Source organism: Cariama cristata, unplaced genomic scaffold, assembly GCF_000690535.1.
Source record: "Cariama cristata isolate BGI_N322 unplaced genomic scaffold, ASM69053v1 scaffold40051, whole genome shotgun sequence".
NCBI lineage: Eukaryota > Metazoa > Chordata > Aves > Cariamiformes > Cariamidae > Cariama > Cariama cristata.
In genome coordinates, this window is record NW_009598254.1 from 1931 (window position 1) to 21587 (window position 19657).

The 19657-nt window shown below is 46.3% G+C and overlaps 1 protein-coding gene across 1 annotated transcript in view; it reads right to left on the bottom strand.

Moving 5' to 3' along the window:
• Positions 1 to 1691: 1691 nt before the first annotated feature.
• LOC104168579 (tyrosine-protein kinase BAZ1B-like) overlaps positions 1692 to 19657 on the bottom strand; it is a 25618-nt gene continuing 7652 nt past the window's right edge. The window contains exons 4-12 of the mRNA XM_009709204.1: positions 17355 to 17453; positions 16726 to 16903; positions 15464 to 15649; positions 10950 to 11085; positions 9215 to 9380; positions 7233 to 7354; positions 4703 to 4854; positions 2900 to 3003; positions 1692 to 2276 (exon numbers count right to left, since the gene is read on the bottom strand). Coding sequence (XP_009707506.1) covers positions 1910 to 2276; positions 2900 to 3003; positions 4703 to 4854; positions 7233 to 7354; positions 9215 to 9380; positions 10950 to 11085; positions 15464 to 15649; positions 16726 to 16903; positions 17355 to 17453 — 1510 coding nt within the window. The 3' untranslated portion in view covers positions 1692 to 1909. The remainder of the gene's footprint in view (positions 2277 to 2899; positions 3004 to 4702; positions 4855 to 7232; positions 7355 to 9214; positions 9381 to 10949; positions 11086 to 15463; positions 15650 to 16725; positions 16904 to 17354; positions 17454 to 19657) is intronic.

Sequence of the window (19657 nt, forward strand, 5' to 3'; positions counted from 1 at the left end):
AACACATCGTGCCCGCAAAGGACTCACTGCAGTCCGGTTTTACAAACACAAGTACATAATGTTTATTTTTGTTTCCAATTTATTACAAGTACAGCCCTTAGCAGAAACGCCCTCCCCCCCAAATGACATTTATTTAAAAAAACCAAAAACGTACAGTTCCAAAGGTTTCACGGTGTAGGACCTGCAGAAAATGTTCTCTATGAACAGGACAAAACAAAGCCTCTGAAGGGGATGTGCGAAATACAAACGTCAGTGCTATTCTGTGGGGCAGGGAGCTGAGGCTGGGCCGAGGGGAAGAGGGAAGTGGCTGGAAACCTGCCTAGTCTCTGCAGCCATCGACAGTCCAGAATTGAAACGAATACCTGTTAAAAAACAAACAAACAAACAAACAAACAAGTTCACAAAACTAGGCTGCAATTTTTAATTGATGAGTCTTTTCTTCTCAAATCACAGGAGCTGCAACAGCTGCTTTTGCTTTTCTGTTACAAAACCAGTATAGAGCAGCCCTGGGGCTGATTTGTTCCAAACTGAAGACTTCTATAATAAAAAGTTCAAGCCCTGATTGTGTGATCAAAACCTGTCATGATGGAGAGGGTTTTTTTCTTAGAGAAAAAGTCAGTATCTCAGGCAGTGGGACCCACTGCTGGGGCTGCGGCAGAGCAGCCTCCCAGCAGGACTGGGCTGGTCAGCCACTGCGGGACAGTCCCTGCTGCGCTGGGCAAGTGTGAGGGAGGTGAGCTAGGGAGGGTATTACTACAAAACACGGTGAGAGCGTGGCTAGAGAGAGACTGGGAGACCCCACCCTCCCCCCACCAACAAGTCCCCTGGTGTAACTCCAGCTACTGGTAGGAAAATGAGTTTTAAAGAAGGGGAAGAATATAAAGCAAACACGATTTCATATAAACTGTACATGTGCCAAAGCAAGACAACGGTATCTTACAGGTGTTCTTTGTACAAGATCACAGCTAGAAACAAGCCACTTTTAACTAGAAAATTAATTTAAGAAGTTACACAGAACATGTTTCTGCTGCTCCCCTTGCCCTGGAGCTCCCTACGGGGTGTGCAGAAAGCCACGCTCTCCAGTATGCTTCTGGCACTCGGTTCATCCAAAGGGCTACGTGATTGTGTGCTGTTCAAGGTGAGCAGGGAAGCCAACTGCCTCCTCTTTGCCGTGTACGTGTGAAGAGCTGAGCTCAGAAGAACCCTCTTTGGAGAGCAACCTCCAGAGATCGCTCCCCGAGAAGAGAGGGGCGGGGGGGGGAAAGCAAGAGCACCTTGAAGCCAATTGTGTTAGGATGCTGGTGAAAGCCATTATCTCCATAAATGTAAGTGCTTGCTCACCCTATGCAGCCCTTAGTTGGGGGCTCAAAATTAACACCATATAAATATATACATACAAGAACTAGCAGCCCATTGGCCTGGTCGCACCCAGTCCTTCTGTGAAGCAATATGATCCCTCCCTGCACCAGCTCAAGGCTGGTTGCGCATCACAGGCAGCAGATGGCAGAGGTCCCACCGTGCTCCGGCGCTGGCTGCTTGTGGAGGGGAGGAAGCGGCTCATCCCAGGGAAGCCGAGAGGGCCCAAGCTGGAGTAGGCTTTGTGCTTCCCTGCCCAGCCAGGCTTTGGTCAGGCTTGCCCCTTGCCCTCCCACCTTCCTCTCCTAGCAGACAGACTCAAAGAGCTTGGTGGATTTTGCAGGAAGCAGTAAGTCATCTCTGATCACTCAATGAATGATCAAATACTTGAGGAAATTGCAGAAAAATTAAAACTAGGACAGGCCAAAGGGAAGGCTTGATTAACAGAGAAGTGACTGCTGCTTCCCAACTCCCTCCAGACAACCCATCCTGCTGCCCCGCAGCACCAGAAGGCCTGCTCCAGCTCTGGCTCTCCCCCTTGTCTCCCCAACCCTCATTTCTTCCTTTTCCGCCCCTGGGGATGTTCAAGGGGCTCTGACTCACTGTCCCCTTCCTGCTCCTCCAGTCCTTGGCACCTGGCAGAGAGCTTCTTGCGTTTCCTGCGTGCATACGTGTGGCCAGGCAGGTGTTTGTGCACCATGTCAATCAAACACTGTTCCGTCTTCTCCAGGCAGGACAGTACGTGACTCCCGTTCTGGTTGTAGCGCTCAGCGTTGGAGAACACCTGCTTGATGTCAGAGAGGAACTCCTGCACCGAGCGGTAATTGCCACAAGAGCACTTGCTCTGCATAGTCTGGAAGTCCATAGGGTTGCTGATGACCTCAAAGTAATCTTCAGCTTCCTCCGTGGTCACTGGCTCCCTGCCGAATGAAGAGCCACAAAGATAGGAGGAAAATGACGGCCCTGGCCGCACACAGCGCAGAGCTGTAGAGGAGCGAGAATCATCCCCCCACCCCCTTTGCTCGAGCGGCAACCCTGACCCGCACCCCAGCAGTGCCGTAACAAGCCCAAGCAGCACCTCAACAGTGCTACAGATATGACAGTAGCTCGACAGTGCTACAGATATGACAGCCCCATGGCAGCCACGGCATGACGATGGGAAGGACAGCAGCTTGTCTTTCCACCCAGAGAGCTGGTCCAGGCATGGGGACTGGCACTTGGCAGGTATGGGTACCTTCTCTCAGTCACGCTGCATACAGAGTGCCCTGCAAATCCTGAGGGCTGCAGAAAGCACCCACCCCAGCCTCCCACCTTCTGTTACACCATCTCAGAAGGGCCCCATGTCTTCAGTCCAGCAGAGGACTGAGAGAGCGTGGTGGTTTCTTCTTGAGCTGCTTTCTTCCCCACCTGTAACTTGTTTTTGAAACCCTGGTCTCGCAGCCAACAAGTAGATCCAGCAGGATTGCAGCATGGCCAGCCTACAAACTACACACTGCCTGTGGACAGTCCTGCGCCCATGGAGAATGAGGCCACCTGCCCTCACCTGAAGGGCCAGCTAAAGCGGTACTTGATCAGCTTGCTGAGGATTTCCTCACACTTCTGTAACTCAAGGTTTTGGCGACGTGCTGTCTTCTTGGTTTGAAGGACCTGCCCATACAAAGGATGCTGTTAAAAGGAGGGAACCACTACAGGCTTTAGTGTTCAGCAAACGGTATTGAGGTCAAAGGAGCTCGTTCTTAGCAGAGCTTTTCCTTCCAATCCTCTCACCTACGAGCTAGCGTCTCAATGGCTGGGGATACGTAGGACTGCTGCAGAAACCAAGTTCAAGTCTTTCAAATGCAACCATCTTCCACAATAATCAAGAGGCAAACTGCTCTGCTGCAGTACCTTTTGATGGTAAGAGCCAAGACATGCAGCAGCAGCTTGAGAACAGGAGCCCCATCCAGAAGTTCTGGTAGGAATAGCTCACAAGTAGCCTGTTTTTTCTCTGGGGCCAGCAAAGCCTTTTCAAGATAGGTTCAAAGACAAAGCAGCCAAAGAATAAATGACAGCAAACAGAGTAAATTCCCTCTCCCTGCCTTCTCCAAGCCCCCGGCAGACAGCACGTGAGAAGCAGAGGGAGAGAGCACTTGTGCTGCTGTACTGACATTGCAGAGCCGACCATGCCATTTTAAATACCAAACAGCAGCTGATGCCTCCAGCACCGCTGTCCCGTACACAGGCTGAACACAAGGTCAGCCATTTGCCCAGGGATCTGCAGCAGGTCAGCCACCAGCACAGGGACATCCCCTCGGCTCTGAGCGCACAGCTCATGAGGCATCGCTCCTTAGAGTACGTCAGATGATGGGAAGGCTCTGCAATACAGGGCACTATTTCTGAGCCAGCTTCAGTCTATTCCCAGGACAAACACTAAGTGAAAAAGCCCTAGCAGAGTCCTCTTCCCCAAGTCAGGGTTTTGTCAGAGACCCTGACCCAGCCATTCCAGTAAGATTTTCCCCACTTGAATATCCCTCTAAACTGGCTGTGGCAGCTCATGCTGGACTTGCTGGTTTGGTTGCCCTCCAATCTGTAACACAGACCAGCTAAAAGGACACTACAAATCCACTAGCCAGCTCACCCACACTCAGGGTAAGAAGCAGTGAGCCCAAAGACCATGATCAAGACCACTGAAGAAGAGTGACAGAATCCATCAGCACTACTAGTGCTGGTCAGTGGACGGATGGCAGATCTACCAGAAGCTTGTGATGTGGCCCATGGGGCCAGAGTATCCTCACATATCCCCTGTGGTGTGTCCCTCCCCAGGACAAACAGCACACCACACTGCAGCTCCACCCCATCTAGCACACACACACACACAAGATTGCTCTGTTCAGGAGCATAGGGCTTTATTCTTTAAATGTCAAGTGAAACCTAAACCAGCCAAATTATGTCCTGGAGGTTGGGGAGTAACCATACTGACAACAACTGTCAGAAAACGGCTAAGGCTGGGGAGCAACGGTCCAACATTGCTGGCATTCTCTGACCATCCAGGAACCCCTTGGTCCCCCCACCTCTCTGCAGAGACATATGGATACTATTTAAAACCCTTTAACAAGCTGCAGGCTGCCTGCTACTCAAGGGGCACAATGCATGAAAGCGGCTGGGGAAAGATGCCTGGCATATCTCTGCTCCAGTTTGTACTGGGCCCTTAAGGATATGCCTCCTTTGTTAACCCACCCCCACCTCAGCCCAGGTTTCACAATATGATTCAGGGTATTTCTTTGGGAAGGGAGGGAAGGAAGCATGACACCTGTTTCGTTTATAACTCATGATGTGAGCAGCCTCCAGGGAACAATTCGGCTCTTACCAGCTCATCAATGTCTGCGCCGTTGACAGGTGCAGCCCGCTGCCGGGGTCCCCTGGCAGGGTGCAGCGACTGCTTCTTCCTTTGGTGCCTTCCCTGCCTCGAGGAGTACATGGCTGTGCTCTGCTTGCCCCGGGCTGCCTTTCTGGGTCTCACTGAAACATATAAGCCATGGGCTTAGAGGAACGGGTCAACCTGGAAGCAGAGATCACAAGCCCTTTGCCCAGCCATACAAACCAGGCAGAAGCTCGCTCACAGCACAGAGGAGCTAATGAACCCACAGACAACTGATACGACCCAGCTTCTTGTCACCCTGACCTCACTCAGCACATGCTCGTGTCAGCTGTGCTCTTGATACCCTCTCCAGATGAGATATGCGAGTAATCCCCCCCTGTCCAAAAAGAGGCCATTGCTGTCTGGCAGCAGCCTTCTGCTCAAGGGTGGCCGCACACACCAGCCAACAGCACTGCCAGATCCTTGAGCTCTGAGGAAGACCTGGGAACTTCCAGCTTCTCTGCCGCAGGTTAAGGTTTGCCCAGAATTGTAACAGGAAGCCCCTCTGCCTGCAGAACCAAGTGCTGAGACCCTGATGCATCGAGACTCGAGGGAGGGCAGGGGAAGTAATGAAAGGACAGACAGTTGTCTCAAATGTAACTGCAACATCCCTTCAGAAAGCACCGGGAGCAGAAACTTGGAGTTTCCCTTGTTTCCTGCTGCCCCTTGCTCCTCACAGGTTTGGGGATGGGTGCTTTTCCAAGTATTTACAAGTGGCCCACACAGTGGGATAAGCCAGTTGCTAAGCCCCCCCGGAAAAGTGAACTGTGTGCAGGGGCAGTGTCGAGTTACTGCAGCCGGGAGCAGCTCCACGTGCTGCAAGTGGGAAACAATGGGATTTTATTCCCCAAGACCAGGGCTGCTGCAATATATCCCATAGAAAGGCACTTGCCTGGTTGTTAGTCTGCCTGTCAGAGCTTCACAGTGATGGAAATGCAAGCGTGCTGATGCACTCCCTTGTCTTAAGTTTCTCCCATGACACCTCTGTATCAGGAGAATGTGTTTGGTCTTCCCCAGCCAAGCTCCTTCCACCTGGTCACAAGTGCTTGAGCAAGCTGTATCCAGCGTGCTGGAGCATTTCATCTGCGGCCTCTAATCCAGCCCTGTCCAGTAAATCATCTTGCTGGGCCCCCCACGTGAGGAGCGTGTGTCCGGGCAGTGGGACGTCTGCCTGCTGTCGCTCTGCTTGTGTGTCAAGCGTGAGGCACGTGTTAAATGTCTGACAATCCAACATTCTAGGTTATATCCCGCAGGATAAACGCCACAAGGATTAATGGGACTTCTCTATTAAAACAAAAGTTTTCCACAGTGACCTTTCCATGTTAATACTCTTTAAAACCTGGGGTTGCATTTAGCGCTTTATTTTTAGTGACTGTAACCCGCTTTTTCTATTGTTTGGAAACCTTGGCTCAACTCCTGACTTGGCCATGCAACACAGGCTGAACACGCTCCAAGCGTGGACATGGATACACTGCAGACCAACAAGCAGTGTACATAGCCAGGGTATCAGTGAACATCCCTGAAAACAGAATAAAGCAAGGGAATTAAGACTGATAGACCTGGATGGAAACCCTCAAAAGAACATCGGATAATCCTTTGGGTCCCAGTCTCCAGATTCTACCATCTGCCCTGGTTAAAACAATCTGAAGTTAATTTTATGTCAGTCACGGGCATTTTGACAAAAAACAAATGCTGGTAGAGTGCCATTCCAAGATTGATCTTTTCAGTGCATGGAGTTGTCCACATGAGACCGAGTCAAATTCCCCTAAAAACAAATTGAATACACATACTAAAAAGTGGTTAAGTGAGAAGCAGCCATTGAGGAGTCTAGAAAATGCTCTTTTATTCCACTCAGCTGCCCAGGAATGCATCCCAAGTAGTCCCTGTATGCAATCAAAGGGTGCTGGCAGTCCAGGCCACACTATACCTTGAGTACTGTGCCTTCCCACAGGAATGGGCAGAGGAAGTACTAGTCCTACTACTTGAAAATGCCTCCTTGCCAAATCACTAGAAATCCTGCACTTAAGAGGTTAGGAGCTGGTGGGAAGGAAGAAAGCAAGGACAGGGTGTTGTGGTTAAAGCTCCGTAAGCATCTATTAACAGCATCCAGTTTACCAACAAACCCTGTAGGCGCAGAGATTGCCAATATGAGTAAGTGATAATACGGTTGTGTCTGCTGCCTGCCTCACAGCAGTCTTAATGCTTTTGTCCCCAGCGGAGTGACTGGGCAGGCAGCGAGAGCTCACTGCAGTTTCAGTCTTTGCTAGCGCTGATCTTATCACAAAGTGACAAAAGTTCACTCCAGCTCCCCAGGTAACGTACAGCACAACCACAGCCTTCCCCTGTGACATCTCCCACTCTTCCAAAGAACCTGTTCTGCATGATGAAAAACACAAGTCCCAAATAGGATTAATACTTTGGACACTGAAGGCAGAGTCTTAATATTTTCTGTTACTTTCCTGCATGGTCAAAGCCTTACATTTCAGTCCAGCAACTTCATAATCTTCTTCCTCCTCCTCCTCCTCCTCCTCAGCATCTGGTTCATCAGAAGCTTCCTCACCTTCTTCGCTTTCATCTTCAGCAGAATCCTCTGCATAGTTCCTAGAGCAAAGCAGGTAAACACATTTGTTGGACCAGAGCCTGGGCATTAGAGGCCCAGGGCCCTCTGTACTGTTTGTTCACAGGCAGAGACTTGCTGGCCACCTCAGTGTAAAATAAACACCCAGTCTCAGACTGAAGCAGTCCACTGTATTTCAGAGTATTTAAGTTTTAGCTACAGCTAAAAATACACTTCCCAGGCCACCCTCCGAACATCTGGGCTGAAAATCCTCAACAGCTGAATCTGTATATTTTTTCCTGTTCTAGGCACCCTCACCATGTGATAATGGATTTTAAGAGTGTGATTGCTGTGTAATTACTCCTCCCCGAGGGGACATGCTGCTGTTTCACCGAGGTCTGCAGGCCTGGCCTAAGGAGTTTCGAGAGGGGGGCTTTTTTGTTTCTGCTGGAATATTTTCCCATTATCTCCTTCTGCTGTCAGCCCATTTGCATTGTGCGCTATAGGAAACAGACCTTGTCTAGTATTATTCACAGCTAAGCTTGTATTTATTAGTGAGCAGAGTGTCAGGCTTCTCATGTGCTGATGTCAGAAGCTACAAAGACTCTGTGCAGGACATTTCTAACTTCTCACATGTGTCTGTTAAAGCATTAAAACCATTACAAAAACAGGAAAACAAAACAGCATACATAAGCAAAAGGGGACAAAGACAAAGCTGTTGTGGGAGTCTCAGTCCTCTGGAGAAAGAGGATCTTGAGCAGTAAAAGGAGTAAGAATAAGCTCCCACAGTACTGGGGGGCAGGGGGGGACACGACACACCAAAAGTGCTCCCAGGCTGACTTTTTTCCCTGCCTCAGCTAGGTAGACAAGAGCAGAAAGCAGATAACAAGACAGGTGTTACCTCACATGATGGCTCTCGTCCAGGAGCCAAGCAGCTTGCAGGTGACTCTGCCACATCAAAGTAACTATGATCTCAGGCTAGAACAGCTGCATTGAAGCCCTGTCATTTTTATACAAGCCTGATGACTCTTAAATGGTGCCCAGGGAGTAAGTAATACTTTTAAGGCCATACACCACCTGTACATTACAAGCTACTGCACCTCTTACTGTGCTGCCACTCTGGAAGGGAGGATCTGTTGACTGCTTATGCTCCAGATGCCATTTGATATCCTCACCTTGCTGACAAGCAGGTAGATACAGTGCAGAGTCACTCTCAGCAGAGGACATATATTGTAAACAGAAAAATACATCTCGCATACATTTAACTTCCAGCTTGCAATTCAAAAAACAATTCAACCCCTTGCTGTCAGGGGGCAACTACTAATTTCTGCTACATACAACAACTTTGATTCCTTCTCAAATCGCGTTCCCTCTGTAACCCTACAAGGACTCCTGCCTTGCTAAGGTTTATCAGGTCCAGAAAACCATCAGAGTGGCATTTTGTAGCCCGATTTTCAGTAGCACAGTAGGGGCTGAGCTGCAGCTTGGAATAATGTCTGCTCTAACTTGACAAGAACCCAACAGTAACTCAGCCCAGTAGACTACAGAGCTGCAATGCTACCAACTACACTGCCATGAAAAAGCAATCCAACTAGCTGTTCAGGCAAAGAAAATGACAGCCCTTAGCGCATCCAATTTTGGTTGACATTTTGTGCATGTTTTCACTGCCAAACAGAAGTTACTTATTAAAACTCCTGAAATTGTCATGGGTCAGTACAACACAGGTGCGCTAAAGTTATAGCCTGAAAAAAAAATGCTTGTCTATTGTTCCAGTGCCATTGAGTTAACTAGGCTATTCCAAACCTTTTAAAGGGGCTCTGCTTCAGGCTGGTTTGGTCATCTTGTTGAAAGCATGGCTAGAACTGTGCATCAGTGGCAACGCAAAGGAAAGGAGGTTCACTCACCTGCCTCGTGAGCTGCGCCTGGCAGTAGAAGGCTGACACGCTGGGCACTGCCATTCACCATCTGGTATCTCATAGAGTGCTGGTCTCAGACAAAACAGGTGGAAGGCTTTGTTACACTCGTCACACAGGATCAGCTTGTCATCCTCACCTAGGAGAGCGCAACGTACTTGTAACAAGGGTCACAGCCTTGCTCAACCTGAGAAGCAGAAGCTGCTGCAGCACTGGAGGTCGGGACAAAGCAAGAGAAAGATGCAAAGTACCCTCTGACAGCAAGGACCCTTCCTTCTCGGTTCCACCACTGCAGTGGAAACTAGCAGCATTTAAAAACTAACAAACAAAGCAATGCAAAGTCCCTTGCCCTGCAAAGATTTCATTTGAGGCAAAGGTAGAAACCTGCCATGTACGTTCCACCCAGGTTAAATCTCAAGCCAAACACAGGGCAAGAGAAATTTGCTGCAAAGATGCCCAAGAGCCTAGCAAGAAGCTATAAATGTAGCTATTCTTATTCTAGCCTCAGTTTGATTAACCTGCAGAGCATCTTCTTTCTATTTAAGATAGCAAGCCTACAAAGAAAATCAGTATGCAGCAGAACTAGTCTCTCTGTCCTTCTCACTGATGCAAGGAAATGGGGAGACAGTCCTGAGACAGCCATTTCATTTACTGAGGAGGAAAAAAACCCAGAAAGTGCAGAGAGCTTGCTAGTACATCTCTTTCTCTAACATCCCAGTTCTTAAATTCTGTGACACTATAATCTGTTAAGTCTCACGTGAGCCCCCTCTTACATCTGCTTAGAATCCCCTCTCAACAGCAGATAGGACAGTTTTTGCATTGGTTTGGAAAATCCCTGGGGCTTCACAGCGAAGGAGTAGCATGTTGCACCAATTCAGCCCTTATTTCTTTGAAGATGGCATAGCCTTTTGGTAAACAAAAGTGGCCCAGCATTCCCCCAGAGGTCTGTCTGCCCTTATTTCCCACTACTGTTTCAGTAAATAGAAAGTGAGACAAAAAGCACATGATGAGGCAGAATGTACTACCAAGCTCTTTCCTCCAGGCTTTCATCCACAAGGAGAGGTTATGGCAGAGCAAATACCAGCACTCCGTAACTGCTGACACTCCTTCTACTTCCCCCTCCACCTGCAAGACTCTAAAGCCCTTCATCTCATAGCGCATACAGAGAAGGTAGCCCCGTGTCACCTATCTGGTTACCTCCCCAGCCTTACCAGCTGGTAAGGCGTCCAGCTTATCAAATAGTTCTACTCCCACTTTAGCCTCAAAGTAGCATCATCCCACCTCATTCTGTTCCATCCAGCTACAAAGGATAATAACCTTCCCAACCTCGCCTTGCTCGTTCCTTCTGTAAAAGATGGGATTAACTGACAAAGCTCAGAGACCCTCAAAGACCATTCCAACTCAAAAAATGACACCAGGGAATGAACAGTGGCATAAGTATTCCCAGAAGGATTTGTAGATGACTTGTGTCCAAGTACCCTAAACATCCAGGGGACAGCAGCTCTGCAATGTTCTGCAAGACTGTGCACTGGTTTCGTAAGAATGGTTTATTGGAGTCAGGGTCAAATGCTTCTGTGAGATCAACGCTTCTGACTGTAAATCCTGATGTTCAAAACTCAAAATACAGCCAAAGACAGAGTGACAGACTACAAGGGCATGTTGCCTAAGCAGGGCATGGAGAGGTGACAGCGTCCGACTGTTACGCAGGCGTGGGGCAGGAATAGACACACTTTGCATCTGGCATTCTCTGCCGACATATCCCACTTGATACAGGCATCCAGCATCCCGAGCAGCACGTGCATACGGGAGAAGGTCTGGGCCTCACGGATTGCTGTCTTCCACTTCTCCATGGCTGAAGCAACCTGCAGACAGACCTAACAACTTACAACGAAGCACACAGACACAGCTCGCTACAGTCTGAAGATGTTTTTATACCTTTTAGCTAGGGCCCTTAATAACCAAAGCTCAACTCTGTATTTCTCTCCTTCTATATGGCCTCAGTTGTCCTATTTGTGGTTTATCTGTAACTAGCCTCACTGGATCAGACAGTTTGTTCGTAACAGTAGAGCCCTTTTGCATTTCACGGCCAGGCTGAAATAACCTACGTGAACTCCACTAAATTCTTGCTCTGAAAGTCTAACCCAAATAATCATCAGGCTAAGAAAAATAAAAAGCAGAAATCTAGCACTATAAAATGCGGGATGAAAATCAGGAGACAGCTGGCAACACCGCTTGAGCATGGTGGCTTGGAGCAGCCTGTGCTGCCCTCCAGTGGGTGGTACTGCAGGGACACGCGAGACCATCACCAAGATCTGCCACACTCTTGGTCCTCCTGCTCCTGGCAAAGAGCACCGTGACATCAGCTACAATCAGATTTGACAGGCAAAGCATTTGGAGCCCCAAATATGAAACTAGCCACTTTCCTGAGACAAGATGACCTCGGCGCATGCGAAATCCCAGAATTAGCTGCAAGTGAGGATGAAAAGCATTAAACCTGAGATTTGCACCAAGGCAACTGCTGGAGTCTGCACACAGCAAGCCACATGTGAAATCTCAAACTCAGCTTTTGAGGTTTAGAAACAACATTGTGGTAAATCGGAAATGCACCAGAACAGAGAAGTAATCCAGAGACACCGCATGCTCAACTCCAACGTTAATCCTTTGCCTTACAACAATGAGGTGACAGCCTAGACATGACAGGGACATAATAGGACTCACGTTAATGTTCTTCTACCCCAGGAGAATGAAAAAACAAACAGTGAAGTGTCAGATGGGAAAATCTAAACTCTGCAGCTGACAGCAATTTGGGAGCCAAACAAAACCCAGGATTTTTGCAGAGTTGCACATTCTCCTCCGACTGAATTTGAGGAAGCACAGCATATATTAGATGCTTGGAAAAACACACAACTGTTCTAAAATGCCAACATCCTTGCTGCCATTGCTAGCGTGGAACCTGGAGCCCAAGACATTCAAGACAAACGGAAACCTGCACAGCCTATTGTGGTAGATTACACAGCACTGCGCTATTTTTTTGCAGAACATTGTTGAGGTGCTTCACATACTGTGTAATTGATTTTCCAAGTTCCATGGGTTTTGCTGTTAACATACTGGGTAACTGCTGGGCCAAGATAAATCTGCAAAAGCTGTTGGCAAGTTTTGCTCAAATTTTTCTCCCCAAGCCTGTGGAATTTAACAGATTTTTAGCCTTGCTTCCCAAGCATCATGAGACTATGGCATTTTAGCAGTACCATTATCAAGGGAGTTCAGACTGCCAACTAGGCAAAACAGGAGACTGAAAGAAGTTACTTAAATACCCTCCTGACTGGAAAAGAGCAATCTAGCAGGGAAAACAAAAAAAAAAAAATCCCACAAAAATACTGAAGGAGAAGACCTGTCACATTTCAATTTCAGAGCGACAGAAAATGCCTGCTTCAGTAAAGGTGGACAAACCTCCAGCTAGAAAGGCTCTCATCTGGTAACCTAAGGTGACAGAAATCCCTCTGAACAGCAGAAACAGTAATTGCTTGGCTGTGAAGATGCTCTTTGATGTATTGTCCGCAAACAAAGACTGCCCCCTCCTAGACTTTTCCCTGACAGCAAGTAGCAGGGCTAGATAACCTACCCATGCTCTTCACTACACTCAGGCAGTTGTGCTACAATGTCCAACGCTACAAAGAGGTCACATGTTCCCTGTCTCATTCTGGGATAGTCCAGAGTACTACTGCTACTGGAAATGGGAATGTGTGCATAAACGCAGAGGCACAAGACTGATTTTCAGAAACAGCCATAAGCCAAGTCTGACTTGCAATCTTTTGCCACTCAGCAGTGTGATCTCTAGCTATGTAGCTGAGCCAGCAGGAACCCTTAGGATAGACAATTATGTCACCAAATGGGTGCCTATTAAGCTATAACTTGCTTCTCACAGGGAGAATGAGACATAACCATACCACAGGGCTGCAATTTCGCTCATACAGTCTGTAAGTAAGTTAAGTGTGTTTTTCCAGTATGGCTATGCTGTATTTTACCTGCTCTGCACTCTCAGTACAGTTCTCGCTCTAAAAGACTGCATAATTCTTGACCTAGGCTTTTAAAGACAAATCTCCTGCATAACAGTCAGGTTTTTTCATTAGGTAACTATATCTAAGACCTGGGCTGCTCTTTCAAGGTCTTCTATAAAGGTTTTTCTGCTTTGGCAAAAAGAAAGCTCATTCCACATAAACTGAGGCAAAAAAAACCCCAAACAAAACCCCAAATCAAACCAACTAACCCACCAACCCAAAAACCCAACAAAAAAGTTGAATATTGCTTGTACCACCACCAATGTCTAGAAAAGTCTGAGCCAGATAAAGAAAGCACTGCATCGCATAACTAAATGCTCCAGAGACACAGGCACAATACAAGAGCCAGTGCTCCAGAGGGAGACCTGAGCAATCACAGACTCAGACTGGCAGTACTTAAATCTGTGCCTATAGATCTATAAGGCTGAGCTGTATAGCTAAGTATGCAGTCACATTAGACAAACTGCATAATACTAGAAAAAAAATTCAAAGTAACTTATGATTACAAGCCCAGCAATATTCAGAAATCCTACTGTTCCAGCTGGTTTACAGAGGAGAAAACACAAATCAGGATGTGTCAGTCACACAGAGCACTTTGTCTAACTAGGTTCCTGTAGCTGAAAGTTCTGCAATTGCTAGAATGAAGCCTGGCCTTGGTGTAACGAACAACACTCTGTAAACATGTCATTAAGTGAGACAGCAATGCTCTAAGGTAGAATGGACAAAACTAGCCAAACATTCATCATCAAAATGGCTCAATTTTCAGGCAACTAAAAGCTTGGGTTTGGAATCTGACACAACTTTAGCAACAGTAAGGAAGTAACCAGGGCTCAAATACAGAGCTCACACTGCTAAATTACTATCTGTTTAGATATCGTAGTAAATCTGATGTCACCCTTAAAGTATGCCCTACAGGTATAACCCTTATGGTTATAGCTGTGAGATACATGAGAGTAAGGGATGGTATGGTGTTGCTGTAGATACATGAAATGTGATGATCCAGGCTCTTTCTATCTCAGACATAACTGATTTTTACAGCTCTGTATTGTGCTGATAGCTTTTAAGATAACACAGCTTTCCATTTTCTTTGCACTAAGGACTGAAAGATTGAAAGAGCAAAGTTTAAATACTTCAGGACAACTGAGGAATGTGAAAATTTCTAGTTCCTATCCAAATATCCTGCTAACATGGCAATGCCACAGCATAGCAAAGACTTCATGGTCAAACAACAAGGGTTCAGCATATAGGAGCTTTAAAAAAACCCAAACAAACAAAAAACACCACACCCCAGCACCAGTCCAGCATCTAATATTTCTTAAGTCAGGAATTTCACAAGCTTCTGTTGATCCACTTCTGATCTTGCTACTGCTGAAGTCAGTGATCAATCAGGGCAGAGCACTTTGAAGGGGGCAGTAAGGAAAGTCTTGTCATGGGGCACTCGACTTAGCACACAAACTACCCCCGAGCACCAGTATCCCTCTGAGGATGAAACACTGGTACAGCTCTGCTGCCTGCAAGTCTCTACCAAATCCTCCACAGCTCTCCTCCATCCCTTCTGAGCTTTGATTTGGAAGGCTAAATACATAGCCCCACAATACCACTTTTCTACTGCAGGTACAAACAGCTTGTTTGCCCAGTTATCCAGGCAAGCTGTGTGCAACCCACAGCTTGGCATCTTCTGTGGGTGTCTCCATACACATGATGACTTGTGTCTCTTCTTGCATAACGCTGATATTTACCTGAACCTAACTCCCTTGCAGTCACCAAAATCTCAACATGTCTCTCCTTCTCTTTATGGGTCAAAGCCATTAAGCCACCATCAGTCCTCTCTGATGGATACAACTCCTGTTAAGTTCTGCAAGAATTCTCCACAATATACTTTTACTAAAGTACCCAACTTGTGCGTGGAACTGCACGAAGGAAGTCAAATATTTGACTTTGACCCATTTCCTGTTCACACAGAGAAAATTAACTGTAATTCCTTAGTATGATTTTCATTTTGCCAATACCTTTACTCTTCAAAATAAAGAGGGAACACCTAGCCCCATAAATGACAAAACCACTGCACTCCAAACCTGGAATGGGGAGAAGCTGCTCAGGATTTAGTAACTGATGAAATGTATTGTCCCTGCTCAAAGAGTTACATTAGAAGACCAAAACAGAGCCCTGAAGTGAACAATACCTTAGCTTCTTCTGCCATTTTCTTGTCTTCATCTATCTCCTCAGCCTTGGCAATGTAGTCTTCTCCTTGATGTTTCCTTCTCTTCTGCTTGGGGGCCATGAAACCTTGCAGAAACTTCTTAACAACACCAGCTTGGAGTGCAATCACACACTCTCCAAAATCTTTCAAGCTCTCTAGTGAGCATACCTGTTAGGAAGAAAGAGCATATGATCATGTAACAGTTGGATGTTACTCTTTGTGCTGTTTTAGGTGGGTCTGTCCTGCAAATGGATACGTGATATTTAATGTAGTGTTGTTATCTACCGTACTTGGTTATGGAATTAGCATATTGCTGCTGCTTCTGCTAGCCTTCATACGTAGCTGATGATCATGCATGGCACTGGTCAGAAAAAAGCATCATGCCTCGAAAAAAAGCCACCAAAACACACCGAAACCCCCCAAAAAACCAAATCCGATGACCAAGCACTAAGCCATTCTTCCCCTCCTCTTAACCCTTATGGTCTCATCTACAAGGGGTAGTCTCTGCAGCGACTTAGGATGCAGCTTAAACACAGCTTTAACCATTCCAAGCCAGACAATGTCATTGGGTAGGAGGAGCAGGCACTACTCACAGGAGTGTGTACTCTACCCACACCAAGCAGGTTTATCCCCTGTGCACGCATAATGCTCATGTGAGTTAGGCTGAGCTAGCCAGAGCACTAAAAATTAATACTTTAGCTCACTGCACAGTAACTTCCTTGTGCAGGCACACCCATGAACAGAACATCCTTTAGGTCCTGGAACTGGGACACAATCATTACCCCAAGCCTAAAGTGGTCTGAATTTATGGAAAAACAAAAAAACCAAAAAACACACAACGACAAACTAAAAATAAAACCCACAAAAACCCCAAAAAACCAAACCTTCAAACCGGAAAACTGCTGTCTCAACAAGACATGCTGGCTTTGATGCAGAAGCTAAAAAAATCAGCTACAAAGAGTTCCGCTAATGCTCCATAAAGAAGTCCATCACTAGCTGAAGGAAATAGGACAATTTAACAGCTGTGCAGGACACCTAGCTCCAACATTATAACCCACCTATACCAGAAGGACCTCAAGCCAGCAGCGGTGTAATCTTGAAACAATAGTTTAGAAAGAGAGGACACATGAGAAAAACGATTTTCCTGATCCTCTTGTCTGAGGAGGACAAAAGACTCAAGACCTTCCACAGAAAGTATGAGCTTGCGCTTGTCTTGCTCAGCACTATTTTGCCTGTTCACTCACTCTTGCTTCGTATTCTGGTGTCACATCAACATATCCCAGGCCTCCTTTTTGCAGTCTAGTTGCAACTTCAATTAGATCACTTCGGAGGTAGTTCAGCAGTTCCTGGTTGCCATCACAGGATTTAAGGCCCAAGTTCTGTTTCCGAGCCAAATGGATAGAATGTGTGATGTCCTGATATCTGGAAAATCAAAAACAACCTTTGAAATACATGCAGGCCATGGCTCTGCGAGCTGTGTGGGCACTTGGAGCAACAATGGTAACCATTGTGATCTACACGCTCCGCCAGCGCAGAACCTTCCTTGAAAGGTGCTTGAAAGCACGTGGTAGTTCTGGCTCTGTGAGTGAAACAGCACTGCCTTTGTTTCCAGTTGCAAGAAGCAATTTAAAGACTAACAGAACCTCTTCACAGTTAGAGCATTACCTATCAAGAACCTGCAGTTACTGCCCAAGAAAAACAACAATTTCTCATCCTCAATATCCTCCCTTCTTCAGCACAGGCACAATCAAAGCAAAGTGCAGAATGCTGCCCCAGGAACGGAAAGGCTTGCTGTGACGTGGATACGCTTTGAGTTTGAGAAGGTACACAGAGGGGAAGAGGGAAAAAAAGAAAAAAAAAAAAGCAGGCTCACCTTTTCTCTAAACGCTCCTTTAGCTGGCTCTCTCTTACTCCTTGTGGGTGCAGGCAATCCAGCAGCTCATCCAAATCCTTCTGACTGTCACAGAGAAACCTGAAAGATATAACATGTACCAACATCAGCTAACATATCTCTGTGGCAAGAACAATTCCTTCTTCTCAACAGTTCACAAGTATTAGTAGGCAGAGATGACAAGGAACCTATATCCCAACCCCATGGAGCAAGGTGAAACATTTCCAGTAATGCTGGCATAAGCATTCTGACTCAGACTGACCTCATTTCAAGGTCCTCAAATGTAGTCAATTCCACGGTAAGAAAAATAAACCAAAATAAACACAGAACTGATTTATAGATATTTCCCCATTACGTTTATTAAAACATTGGCATTTAAATTTAGTCATCTACCCCAGGGATCAGATTCACTAAGTTGCAGTCAGTTTAAGTAATCTGAATGTCATTTTAGATGCACTAGAAAAGACTAACATGCTATGTACTGCATAGCATGGCATTTTAATCATTCTTTCTGCAGAGCCTTTGACTTCTTTCATTAACCCAAGAAGTCCTTAGATCAACAGAGGGTATGTCCTAGCTTATACCACTGATGATGATGTAGATTTGTGAGTGTGAAGGCTACACCCTCTGCAAGTGCAGTCCTCCTTTCTAAAAAGCTCACCTTAAGTTGAAAGCTCAAATGCAGTATGTGAAAACAATATTCATTAGCTTTAAACCTTTCTGCCCAGGAAGTCCTTCAGGACAGCAACAGTAATCAGCAGTCAGCTGAATCTAAATGGGGAAAACTTTTGCAGAGTTCTCCACACAAGGTATTCTCTCTGCAATTCCAGACTACCATCAGGTTTTAATGTTGGGTTGTAGATTTAAACTAGCTTTAAGACAGCCTCAAATTCTGCTCTTTTCCTCTTTTTTTTCCCCAACTCTATTCTAGGATGCCACGGAGCCTCCTCACCTGATGAGGGTGGGGATTCAATCTGAGCTTCAGAGCTCGTTTACAGAAAATAAGACTAATTACATATCTTCTAGAAGAGGATTGCTCCTTAGAAGAGGGAAGTGAGGGAACAGCAAAATCAACCTTATACGGAAACAACTGCAAAGGACCACTATGTGATCCTTACCAGCCACACAGAAGACTCCAGATCTAAATTTTCTTCTATGGGCACAAGCTCAGATAAGCCAAGCAACAACTAGAGAAAGATGCTATTCTGGCTCCTCTTGGAATAAGAGTATCCACAATGCTTATTTTTCTGGCAGAAATACTGACTAAATATCGTATCTGAAAAGAAAACATTTCAGAGTTCTAGTATGCTCATATCAGGGGAATGGCCTCACAATTTGCATTCAGCTAGTAAATTAATTACTGTAATAAAACAGAAGATTGGTGGTTTAAAAATGGAAGAAAAACAATTTCTTGCCAGTCACCTGCTTCAGTATACTCCAACCCCGTGGAGCATCCTCACTTTGCACACTGAGATCAAATCTTTCGGCCATCACTATCCTCTGCACACCCTCACTGCGAAAAACAGGATAGAGGAGCTCCGAATATCTTTCACTGACCAGAGCCTAGCACAGGCACTTCAAAAGCAGTAGCGATTAAGGGCTGGTCATGGGATCCAACAGGCATTCACATAACCCTGTAACAGTGTAACTTGTGTCTTTTTCTTATAGGTGCCACTTATGGTGACTAATTAGCATTCCTACATTCACTGGAAGGTCTACAGACAGACCATTGCAAGGACTAGCATTTCTAAGTCTACTAGACTTCTGCTAAATAAAGAGAAATTTCTCTAGAACATCTGGTATCAAATTGCTTCCAAATCCTTGGGGCAAATCTTGGGATTGGTCCTAAGCCATATTTCAGTATGAAGAATCTGTCACAGTGTGGGAATGACATAAACCAAGCTTCAAAACTGTTGCCCTGCAGATACCCAGCAGAGGACTATTTCTCAGGCATATTGAGAAGGTTGCCTAGGTCATGATGGAACAACATCAGTCACCGCTGGTGATACACCACGGGATCCAGTTGGAAAAATATCTGAGAAGACCATGCCCGAGCTTTCTCAGCTTTCCCCCACGGCTGCAAATCTAAGGGGTGAATTCCCTGCACAGTTTTGTCATACTGTAAAAATAAAAGGGCACTGGAAACACTTAGCATATGGCACTTGGGTTCTCCAGTGTTATGTGGTTTGGGAAAGGACAACACAAGCTGCTGACCAGCATGAGAAAGCAGACATCATCCTTTTAAGAATGCTAGGGTTCAGCCCTGACACAACTTTGTTCCTGCT